Source organism: Tupaia chinensis, unplaced genomic scaffold, assembly GCF_000334495.1.
Source record: "Tupaia chinensis unplaced genomic scaffold, TupChi_1.0 Scaffold000072_1, whole genome shotgun sequence".
Classification (NCBI taxonomy): domain Eukaryota; kingdom Metazoa; phylum Chordata; class Mammalia; order Scandentia; family Tupaiidae; genus Tupaia; species Tupaia belangeri.
The window spans coordinates 703211-715527 of record NW_006159532.1 but is presented as its reverse complement, the minus strand read 5'-3'; the positions used below and the strand labels follow the sequence as shown (position 1 = coordinate 715527).

At 53.7% G+C, this 12317-nt stretch overlaps 1 protein-coding gene across 3 annotated transcripts in view; it reads left to right on the top strand.

Moving 5' to 3' along the window:
* Positions 1 to 9: 9 nt before the first annotated feature.
* ADAMTS14 (ADAM metallopeptidase with thrombospondin type 1 motif 14) overlaps positions 10 to 12317 on the top strand; it is a 92216-nt gene continuing 79908 nt past the window's right edge. For all 3 annotated transcript variants that reach the window (XM_027767730.1, XM_027767729.1, XM_006142279.3), the window contains exons 1-2: positions 10 to 179; positions 1732 to 2174. In XM_027767730.1, coding sequence (XP_027623531.1) covers positions 98 to 179; positions 1732 to 2174 — 525 coding nt within the window. In that variant the 5' untranslated portion in view covers positions 10 to 97. The remainder of the gene's footprint in view (positions 180 to 1731; positions 2175 to 12317) is intronic.

The window sequence follows — 12317 nt, the reverse complement described above, 5'->3', positions numbered from 1 at the left end:
GGCGGAGGCCAGCTCGCGCTCGGGCAGCCGGGGCGCGCCTCAGCCTCTCTGTCAGCCAAGGGCTCTGGCCACCCGGCCGGCGTCCCCGCGCAGCCACATGGCCCTGCTCGGCGCGCTGCTGTCTTGCCTGCTGCTCTTGCGCTGTGCACTCTGCGCCGCCGCGCGCGGCCGGACCCCAGGTGCGTGCGGGTCGGGCGCTTGGGAGTCCAGGGTGCACGCGATCAGGGCGGCCGAGCGTGCCCAAGTGGCTGTGGCAGGGTGTGAGCAGGCGGGAAGTGGTGCGCACGCTTGGGGCTGAGCCCTCTCTCCTTCCCTGAGTGCCAGCGCCGCTGTCCGGTGAATCCTCTCCCTTTCTGGCACTAGAAGCAGAAGAGACCCCAGGAGAGGATTAGAATACCCCTGATCTCTTAGGGGTATTCTGCTCTGTCTTTGTCCCACTCCCACCTCCCGTCCACATCACCTGTGCGTCCTTCTGGCTTCTCGGTCTCTATTATGCATGTACAGAATCAGGCTAGCAGGTGATCGCCACCCACCACAGAGAACTGGGACTCTCCTCCGCAGATCCCTCTTACCGCCCGCCCGCCCGGGCATAGCATCCTCCAACTCTGCAGAACCCTCTCCTATCCGGCCCAGACACTCTCCTCACCTTGCATGCAGCATGGGGCACCCTCCCCGCTCTCAGCGAGGAGAAGCCTTCCATCTTCTTTTTTCTGCCATCCCTGCTCAGGTGTCAGAGTGAGACCCCTCTTGCAGAGGTCTTGGGATCCCCTGCTCTGATGGGTGAAACCAAAGAGTGAGCGCTCCCCACTTAGGGCTCCCCTGGGCATGGGAGATTTTCAGGAAACATTGTTTTCTGTGTTCTATCAGGACTTTGAACTGGGAAGGAGAAAGATAGAGCTGTGTGGAAATGAAAATTCCTCTCCAACTCGTATCCATGAATCACCAGGCCTGGACGCCAGGGAGCTGTCATTCCTGCCTGGCTGGGCTGGGCTGGGGAGAGCCATGTGAGGATGGGGCTGCTGGCATGCGGCCTGGAGCTTGGGGCCATGACCTCACACTTAATTCAGCCCAGTGGGCAGGTCACCCCCTGCATCTCCTTTTATTTTTGAAGATCTATATTTACTCAGCTTGGGGAAAGGCTATGCAGCAATCTCCACAGCCACTGTGCCGTTTTAAAAAGTTTTGTTTCTAATTTTGGAAAAAGAGGGAATTATGCCTTCCCCTTCCTCCTCCCTCCAGCCCCACCTTTCTCTGTGACACATGCCCACGATCCCCTGGGTTTCTAGGTGTGTTTGTTTTGCCAGCTGCATTCTTGGGAGCTTGGCAAGGAGGGCCTCCCCTAGGCTGGGCTGGTGACTTCAGCATATGGAGGGGGCAGTTCGGGCAGGTGGGTCTGGCCTTCCCTCTCTGCCCTGGGGGCTTTCGGGAATGTCACTTCTCTCCGAGGCAGTTTCCAAGGTTGGACAGCTTGCTGCTAGAGGGACGCTCCTCTGTGGAGCACCGTTAATTTTCTTCTGCTAAGTTTAGAGCGGGCTAAGGGACCATAGGGAGTGGTTTCTGTCCACAAAGTACCCGAACACCGTTCATCCAAGTGTAGGCATCCAGGTGCTCAGGAAGCATTGGGTGGAAAGGGGATGGACTTGGTTTCCGATCCCTCCCTGCCCCCCTGGGATTTCTGACTTCCCCTTCTCTGCAGACTGCATTGAGTGACTCTTGGCTTACCTCCCGCAGAGCTGCGCCTCTCTGGAAAGCTCAGTGACTACGGCGTGACAGTGCCCTGCAGCACAGATTTTCGGGGGCACTTCATTTCCCATGTGGTGTCTGGCCTAGCAGCAGCCTCCCCAGGGAGTGTGGGAGTGGACAAGCCACCTGTACTACCAGCACACTCCAGTCACCCCCGGGTGGCTCGGAGCCCCCTGCGCCCTGAAGGAGGGACCCTGCAGCCTGGCAGGGCGGGCCGCTACTCCCTTTACTTCAACGTTACTGTCTTTGGGAAGGAACTGCACTTGCGCCTGCGGCCCAACAGGAGGTTGGTGGTGCCAGGAGCCTCCGTGGAGTGGCAGGAGGATTTTCGGGAGCTGTTCCGGCAGCCCTTGCAGCAGGAGTGTGTGTACACTGGAGGCGTCACTGGAATGCCTGGGGCAGCTGTTGCCATCAGCAACTGTGATGGATTGGTAAGGGACAAGACTCTCCCCCAGCTCTGCGTCCCCCTGCTTTCGGCTCACATGGTTTTCTCCTTGGCTCCTCTATGTGTGGGACTCCTGCGGGCCCATGGTGCAGTGGGCCGAGTCAGAGAGAGCGTGCATGCGCCCGCTGCCCCGGCTCACGCTCTGCCAGGTGTGGCTCGCACTGAGGCGGGACGGCGCCCTGCTCGTTATCCTCACCATCAGTGAAGCCACCTGGACCACAGCCTTCCTGGCCGGGATCTCTGAGCCCAGACAAGAGCAGGGGTGAGGAAGGCGGGCTCTGGAGGCTGGTGGCTGGGGTGTAACTGGCTAGTGGAGGGGTGCCTCCACCCTACACTTGCTGTGAGAATTTGGATGAGTTAACGTCCCTGCATGTCTTTTCCTCAGGCAAATGAAATGGGATTTATTAACTTTGCTTGTATTGAGTGTCCTCGGAGCTGGGGATGGCAGTCGTGCCTGAGGCAGCCGTGGCCTCTGACATGCCAGTGATAGTAAGTGGCCTGCCTCCCTGCAGCCCGTGTTGGTGTGTTCCCATGTGTGGCCAGGGCTCCGGCAGTTAACTACTGCTGTGACACCCTGCCGTGTCTCCTACCTGTTGCCCCTCCCAAAGCCAGCTGCTCTTCCTGGTTACTCTGCGCTGTCCCTTTCTTAGGCACCTCTCCCTCCTCCCAGATGCTGGGTCACACCCCCCCATGCCTGGTAGTGGCTCCATCTTGCAAACCAGAGAGCCATGGGGTGGTTTCTTTATTCCTCACTGTCACCTGGGGCTGGCTCTTGTCCCCTTGCTGCTCTGTCTTTGGTGTGCCAGGCCCTCATGAGCTTCCATGGCAGCTTGTGGGCAGCGCTTTCCATAGTCTCTACTCGGCCAGAGACATCAGGCACGAGCTGATGTGTGCTGAGAAGAGACGCCGGTGCCCCTCTGTCCTTCGGCTGTAAGAGCGGGGTGAGTCGGATGGGGATAGGATAGGAGGGGGCCCTTCCTGTTAGCCCACTTGCTGCTGATATAACAGCCACCTCAGTCTAGGTGGCCTGTCGTCCATTGTCACCCAACAAGGAGCCATTCTTACCTCTAATCATTCCCCCCATGGAAATTTAAAAAAGGATTATTTATCTAGTTTTATTTATTAGAATTATTTTCTAATTTTTCTGGAGAGAAAGAGGGGAGGTGAGAAAGCAAGCTGCAAGGTCCAGGGCTTCAACCTAGCAATGTGGGAGTCCAGAGCCTTAACCACCACGCCACCTGCCACACCCTACCCATGAATTTTTAATTCCGCAGTTAAACTGTTTATATACTATATAGCTACGCTTTATATGTAACAATTTTATTTATTTTTTACCGTCCCAAGAGGCAATTTTCCCACTATTGAAGGCATTAGCCTCCCCACCCCCCTTGAGAAGCCCGATTGAGGCAGTATTAGATTCTCGAAGCTGAGGTGTGCTAGAACTGCCTTAGCAGCTCGTTAGACGTGCAGGACCCGCCTCTCTGGAAGGGGCCCAGGACCTGCATCTTTCCCACACTCTCTGGGTGACCCACAAGGGTTCTATGGAGCAGGCTTTGAGAAACCCAGGTTATAAGGTCGGCCAAATTCCAAGACTGTGTCTGGATCCCGTGTCTGGATTCCAGGGTGAGGCCCTGCTGGGCCCACCCTGGCTCTGCAGTTCCGGACCACAGAAGCCCTTGGCCAGCCTTGGCCAGCACTGTGCTATGACCACAGGTTGGTGGTTGAAAGTCACAGGCGATGTAAAATCCTGCCTGGGGATGCAGTGTCCACATGAGTGAGAGACGGAAGGCACACGCTGGCAGCCTCACTCAACTGCGTGGTGGGTTCCTTCTGAAGTCATTACTCAAGGAGACTGTGAGCTTTTCCGTGACAGGCCTGGGGCTCCCGCTTCTCCAACTGCCCTCCGGAGGTGAGGCCCAGAGGAGACGTGCTGCGAAAGTGCTGGGGACCTAAACCAAGGTGAGTGGATGAGTAGTCCACTCCCTTTGCTCCCGACAGCCTCCCCATCACTGAACCAGCTCAGCAGCTCACTGATGAGTGGGGACTGCTCCCGTGATGCTGCAGGGACCAGGGCCATAGAGGACCCTGGCCCAGCACCCCATGAAGCATGATATACAGTATACCTAGGGACAGTCCGTGCCCTGGTCACTGGGCCTGGCTCTTGGTAGAGGAGGCCTGGGGCTGGGCAAGCCCCGATGATGCTGACTTCCGGTGACTTCCAAGTAAATGTTCTCATTAGCCATGTGACTGGGCAAGTCACTCCCCATGTCTGGGCTTTGCTCTTCTCATTTGTCCAAAGAGGGGTTGCCCTTCATGCTCCCTGGCAGATGCAAGTCAATTCTGTGTGACATTTCAGGAGCTGGGGCAGGTCTCAGAGGCCCATGAATGGCTTTGGGAGGCTCATTCTGTAGCTGGTAAAAACTGAGACCCCAGGAGTGGCTCGTTGGGTCCCCTGCATTTGGGGGTCAGAAAGGGACCTCACTGAGCTGAACCCTGGGCTGGGCTGCTGCCAACCAGTCACTCCCTGTGCTCTGGCTGTCTCCAGAGGTCAGTCCTGAAGTCCAGTATCCAAATGCCTCCCCTCTAGGCCAGAGGCTGAGCCCTTGGGCTGACCTCCCAGAGACCTGTCCCTTGGTGCTGCCAGCACTCAGCCCAGCACAGAAGTCTCTCCAGGCAGGGTTCTCTTCCCTCCCAACCCACTCCAGGAAGCTGCCCTGTGTTCCACGACAGCAGGGGCTGGTCCCTGGGGAGCCAGCTGAGCTCATCTTTGGACCCAAAGGCCAGGGTGTAGTATTTCTGATGATAAAGAGGGTACTCTGTATCTCTAAGTGGACTTTGGATTTTAACCCCATCTCTCTGACATCTCAGATGCCAAAATCATTCATTCCAAAACTTGTGTCCTGAGTGCTGACCATGGACAAGGGCCACAGGGACATCATAAGAAAATAAAAGCACAAATACATTTTTTAAGAGAGATTTTTGCTATAGGATGCATGCACTTGCCGAAGAGACAGAGAGAGACAGAGAAACAGAAAGCGAGAAATCGCCCTCCAGGGAGGATGGCCATGCTGCAGTCCCTTCTCCTCCATTCTCCTCTCAGGATTTTGAGCATGCACGCACATGCACCCAGCATGAGTTTTAAGCCGCTGGGTCAAGGGCTCAAACCACAGTCACTACATGGGACTTCAGAAATGTTAACTATTATGCCATCTGTTGGTCCCCAAAGTAGCACAAGTATGGAGAATAATGGTAACAAGTCCTTCCCACAGTCAGGCACCCCACAACACTGCCCTGTGCGTGCATTAATTCCTTTTGTAGATGAGGAAATGGAGTTAAAGGGAGGCTATCGCGAGATAAAGCAGACAGCGTGTATCAGTGCAAGGCCTTCTAAGTCAAGCCCTTCCCTCCCTTCAGTCTTCCAAGGTGTGTACGCAGATGTTTTATGCCTGCTTTGTAGAGGGTCGGTCCCTGTCCTTGACTTCTAGCACCCACTCATTGGCTTTCCAGAATGTGGTGAGGATGGACACTCAGTAAGTGAGAATCAGAGAAGGTGAGATTTGAATTGGGCCTTGAAGGATGAGTAGATATTTGCCAGGCCCCTGTAAACCTATTGTTGAACTCTCCCTCCCTGGTGAGAACCGGGGGCCAGCTCTCTGCAAGGCCTGGGCTTGGCTATAGGTTCAGGGAAGAGTGAGATCAGTCCTTGAGCATGACCCTCAGGGCTGAGAAAACCTTCCAGTTGTAAGGTGGTCTGAACAAAAGCCCCTCGGCGTGGGCAAGGATGTGCAGTTGTTTGGCATCTTTGCTGCTCTGATGAGAAATCTGGTGTCTAAATTGGTGGCTCAATCCTCATTTCCAGTGGGCACCTGCACTGGGGAACAGCAACCATCACCCCTTTCTACTTTTGCCATCCAATGGGGTTACTCACCTATGGGCCCCTGGGACAGACATGGAGGGTTCTGTGTACTGTGGTTAATCCATGCTTAACACTGGAGTACAGGCACTTTGTCTTTCTTCCCACCCACTTTTCTGGAGGACCCTGTGTGTGTCTTACAGAGAGGAGGAGGACTGGGAGTACGGTGGGGAAGAGAGAGGTGCAGGAATGAAGAAGCAGCGCTTCTTTATAGGATGAGTTCTTGGCTAATGGGGACCCAGGCATAAAAGCAGTCAAATTATAATCCTGGGACAGGAAGCAGCAGAAGGGCCCACTTATTTTGGTTAGAGCATCTGGGAAGGCTTCCTGGAGAAGGTGGCATTGCCTCAAGACTATTCAAACACTGTAAACCTGAATGAAAGAGCTGGGCCCCTGGCCAGCAAAGAGAATGAATGATCCAGCTAGTCTTCAGGATGTTTGGGGTTGGAAATAGAGGATATGGGGAGGCCCAGTCCTCCCTGCAAAGTTTCCCCTGGAGCTGGGGCAGCTCACCTGGGATGCTGCCAGACCAGAGAGTCCCAGGTGGGGGATGTGTCCAGGTGGCAGCTATGATCTAAAAGGCTGCTCTTCTGAGCCACTAACTCTCTGCACCTGGGAGGTATCTAGGGGTCTGGGGTGGGGCCGGTTCTTTGTGGGCCCTGGAGGGGTTGTGGGCCGCAGGGATGGAGTCAGCAAAGTGAATTCCTGCTTTTTAGTGGGACTGTGTGCCACTGCTCCTCTGGATCCCAGACCACCAGCCTCCCCAGGGGTGACTTTCCCTGTGACTGGCTCTGCCTACCTGGTCCTGGGCCTCCCTGCCCTGTGCCCGGGTGATGGGGTGCGGCTGTGCTGTGCTTCCCCCTTGTGCCTTCAGCGCCGCTGTGAGTCAGGGTCTGGCGCGGAAGCAGCCACACGTGTAAGATTTGTCACCATCTGGTTCCGTTTTCCACTCTCTGCAGATCCTGCATTTTTGATGGGTTAGGCTAAGCAGACCCCAGCAGGCGGTATCTGAAGGGGGTAGGGGGTTGAACCCAGCCCTGCTCTTCCACCACACAAGTCACAGAAGCCTGGCCCATAGGATTGTTCAGAGGATTAAATGAGATAATGGAAAGTGCAGAAACTGGTTTATGGTGGGCCGTTCAAAATGGGAACCATTTCAGTGATTGCTAGTAGTAAGCTTCATTACTTTCTAACAGTAATTATTAATGATAAATACTTTCCAGGGGAGGAGACTTTTGGTCTGGGTTTTGAAGGATCAATAGGAGTTTTTAAAACCATGGAGTAGGAATTGTTGGCATCCTATAGGATTCTGGAAATGCAGCCATCTCAGCTCTCCACTGGAGAGGGGGAATGGTGGAAACGCAAGATGTCTATCCCACCCTGGAGGATTTACCCCTGGGCCCATGGGAGCCATACTTGCATTTGGAGAGGTACTAACCTTCTCAGTCTCAATCCTGTCCTAACCGGAAGTTCCCAGAAATCAGAGGCTCTGTCTTAAAACTATGCGTTCCTCTGAGCTTAGAGCATAGGTCTGGGGCTGGAGCCCAGGGATAAGAGGTTGGCATTTCAGATGCCCAGGAGTGGGCAGTAACAGGAGAGAGAGAAGGGGACCTGGAGATAGTAGGGGGAGGTGGGATGGTGGCAGACGGGTGAGGACCTGCCCTCTGGTGCTAGTCTGGTAGTGTAAGTACCTTGAGGATTTTTAGGTAAAGTGTTCTCATGCTTTTGTTTGTTCGGTCTTTTTTTTTTTAATTGACAGAGGGCACGTGTGCTTGCCAGAGAGAGGCAGAGAGACAAAGGGAAAGGGAGAGGGAGAAAGCCCCCACCACAGGGAATGGTCATGCTGCAATCTCTTCTCCTCCGTTTCTCCAGCCCTTTGAGATTTGGGGCATGCATGCACACGTACCAGGTGGGTTTTTCAAGCTACCAGGGCCGGGATTTGAACTGTACAGTTTGGCTGTGTGGGATCCAGTGCCCTTATATATATTTATATATATATTAGATTTTTGCTATATGGATGCACGTACACTTACTGGAGAAAAACAGAGAGATACAGTGAGAAGGAAAGTGAGAAACCACCCCCAGCAGGATGTCATGATCCCTTCTATTCTTCTGGGGTTTTGAGTACGCATGCACATGTGCCTGGTGTGATGTTCAAGCTGCTGGGTCCAGAACTTGAACCACGGTTGACCATGTGGGAATTCAGTGCTGTAACCGCTATGCCACTTGCTTTCCCCAGCATTCTAATTGTGAAGATAGTATATGAACCAAACACAGCAGGCTCCTAACTAGGGGCCTGGATCGCCGGCAGAAGTCTGTGTGCTGCTGTAGCAGAATACCTAGGACCGGGTAATTTGTAAACAGTTCTGGAGGCTGGGAACTCCAACATTAAGGTACCCTCAGATGTGCTGTCTGGTGAGGTCTAGTCTTTGCTCCAAGTGGTACCTTGTTGCTGTGTCCTCTGGAGGGGACAAACGCTGTTCCTCACGTGGCAGAAGAAATGGAAGGAAAGGAAGGGCAAAACGGCCTGACTCCCTTTGGCCTTTTATTATGTCACTAATCTCACTCACGAAGGCTCTGTCCTCATGACTTAATCATCTAAGGGCCCCACTTCTGACCACTACCACATCGGTGGTTAAGTCCCAACGAGGAATCTGGGGGGGGGGGTACATTCAGATCATGGCAGTGAAATAGTTTAGTGCTAAGGATGAGAATGTGACCTCTGGAACCAGATTGCCTGGGTGAAATCCCAGCTCTGCCTTTTATATGCTGTGTGGCCTTGGGTGGCTAAGTGAGCTCTCTGTGCCTCAGTTTCCTTGTCTATCAAGGGAGGATTGTAATAGCAGTCACTTCACAGGGTTATTATGTGTAAAAGGCTTAGCACAGTACTCTGCATATGCTTGAAAGAGAGAGAATGAAGGGAACCAGCAGTTAGCGTAATGGCTATGTCGCTGGACTCCCACGTAGTTGACCGTGGTTCGCGTCCTGGACCCGGTGGCTTAAAACTCACGCCGGGCATGTGTGCGTGCATGCCCAAGATCCCGAGAAGAGAATGGAGGAGAAGGGATTGCAGCGTGACCATCCCCCCTGGGGGGTGATTTCTCGCTTTCTGTCTCTATGTCTCTCTCTGTCTGTCTGGCGAGCACATGCGCCCTATAGCAAAAACCTCTCCAAAAAAAAAAAAAAAAAGAGAGAGAATGAAGAGAAGAAAGCACCCATCTCCCAATGAGGCATGGTCATGCTGCAATCCCTTCTCTATTTCTCATCCTATCAGGATTTGGGGCACACACACACACATCCAGTATGTGGGTTTCTTTCTTTTGGAGAGGTTTTTGCTATAGGGTATGTGTGCTCATCAGAAAGAGAGAGAGACAGAGAGACAAAGTGAGAAATCACCCCCCAGGGTGGATGGTCATGCTGTGATCCCTTCTCCTCCATTTTCCTCTTGGGATCTTGGGCACGCACACACACACATACTCAGCGTGAATTTAAACCACTAGGTCTGGGACTTGAACCATAGTCAGCTACATGAGAGTCCAGCAACATAGCCATTACGCTATCTGCTGATCCTAGTCCAGTGTGTTTTTCAAGCTGTCAGGGCCACCATTTGAATGGTGTGGTTGGCCATGTGGGATCTGGCTTCACTAGCCACTAGGCCATGGGGCCTGCCCTAGCTGTTGCTATTAAATGGTGCAGATTTCCTGGTTGAGTCTGCTGGGTCTGAGGGGATGGTGGCAGGAAACACAAGGAAGTCCAAGTACCCATTGCCTCCCACAGAGGGGTCTCTGGGCCTTCAGCTGGCAGGCAGAACTCTGGCTGGTCCCAACCTCACACAGGCCTGTTAGTTTGTACTGGGGTAGAACTTGCTCTTTAAGCCCTAGTTTACATTCTGGCTCTGAACACTCTCACTGGTACTTCCTGAAGCAGAGTCTGAGCACAGTCACCTGTGTGTCCCTCCGGCCCAGCAAGGACCTGCCACAGCACAGGCTTACTGCAAGAGCTGGGAGACCCGTCTGGGTGAGGGAATGGGGACAACTCTCTTGCAGAGGGAGCATAGACTCCCATCTGTGCCTTTTACCCCACTGAGATGGGGAGCGATAGCATGTCTGTTGTCCTTTCCAGAAATGGCTTACTGTCCGTCTGCCCCTAGACCAGAGATGACACATGACACACACACTTCTATTTGTCCTCCTGCACCCCGACAGACACTGGCCTGTGGGGGGGGGCTGCCTCCAGCCTTGAATTCTTCCCGCCTGTGCTCCTGCAGCCACCCCTGGAGTGCTGAGTGGGTGTGGGAGGTGAGAATGGGTTGCCTCCCTGCCCCCTCAGTCCTCCCTTCCCAGCAAGTCTATCCCTAGGGCTCACCCCTCTCCAAGGGTGTGAGCTGGTTTATTGAGATTGCTATTTAGATAACTGGGTTTCTGAGAAAGGCTGGGTCCCTTTTTGGAATTTATGTCTGCAGCATGCAAACAAGAAATGGGCTCTTTGAAGAGAAAGCGAGCTTCTCCTGACCCGGCCTACCAGGGCCACTGTAAGACCTGGGTGTGCAAACTAGACTGCATCCTGACTGGAGGTTCGAGGGCTTGGGGGCTGCAGACAGGGCACTGGGCAGCACAAAGGTGCCTGGAACTCAGCCGGATCCTGGGAGGTGGGCAGTGTGGGGAAACTGAGTGATTGTTAGCTAGCCACAGCTGTGTAACAAGTCAGCCTAGAACCAAGGGCCTAAAGACAACTGCGGCATGCTCTTCCTCACAGTTGGCCAGGTGATTCCTGTCCTGGCTGTTCCTGGGCTCTGCATCCAGCTGGAGGGGGGCCGGGTGGCAGGGCCCGGCTGGTCTCATTCACATGCCTGGTGTGGTGCTGGCTGTAGGCTGGCCGGCCTCAGTTCTCCCTCTGTGGTCTCTCATCCTCTGGTAGGCAAGACTGCTTCTTTCCCAGCTGTCTCAGGGCGGCATTCCAGTAAGAGGAAGTGGGAGTTGGAAGACCTCTTAAGGCCTAGCCCTGGAAGTTGCATGTGTCATATCTGTGCATTTTGTTGGTCAGAGTGAGCCACAAGACCAGACGGGATTTTCCAAGAGTGGAAAATGGACTCTTTCTCTTGAGGGGAACGAGTCTTTTCACAAAAAATTTCCTCCTGGAACAGGAAAAAAGGCTGTGGCTATTTTTGCAAACATTCTTCCATACCGACCCTCAGCAACTGATTTGATGTCTCTGAGCCTCAGTTTCTGCATCTATAAAGTGGGTATCCCTACCTTGTAGTTTTGTTGATTAGAAACCAGGCACGTAGGGCCATCAGTAGTATAGAGATTATGGTGGCTGGGTCCCACAGGCTACCCACATGACCAACTGCATGGTTCAAGTCCTGGAAATCACAAACCTGCAGCAGGTTTTCATAACACAAGGTACAACTGGAGACGCCTGAGTTTATGTTGACAGGGAACTCCTTGGTGCCGAGCCTCAGTTTCTGCATCTATAAAGTGGGTATCCCTACCTTGTAGTTTTGTTGATTAGAAACCAGGCACGTAGGGCCATCAGTAGTATAGAGATTATGGTGGCTGGGTCCCACAGGCTACCCACATGACCAACTGCATGGTTCAAGTCCTGGAAATCACAAACCTGCAGCAGGTTTTCATAACACAAGGTACAACTGGAGACGCCTGAGTTTATGTTGACAGGGAACTCCTTGGTGCCTGTGTGCCCAAATACCCAAGAGGAGAATGGAGGAGAAGGGACTGTGGTGTGGCCATTCCCCCAGCCCTGGAGGGGGGATTTCTCACTCTCTCTCTCCAGAGTACACAGTCCCTATAGAAAAACTGGATAAAAGAAAAGAAAGAAAGAAATCACGCAGTTAAAGTGCTGCCATGGTGCCTGGAGCGCTAAATGGTAGCGTCTGTTACTGTTACTGCTGACGTTTGGGGAGACATAAGGAAACTGAGGCAGGATCCACATTAGGTTTGTTTCCAGACCTCTGGATGCCCATTCCTGTGCTCCTCCTCTCACCTCCCAGAGGCCCCGTCCCATCTGAGTGGAGTCTCCGGCCTGGGCCCCGGGGTGGTTTGCCAGTCCTCCAGGCGGTCCGATATAGTCTTACTTCTGTCTCCCCACAGCCGTGCCTCGCTGTCTGCCCCGGATTAATAACTTATTTATGGTATGGAATAAAAGCCAGACATCACCTCACTGCTGTTCCTCCAGAGTAGGGCCGGCCTCCCGGTTCAG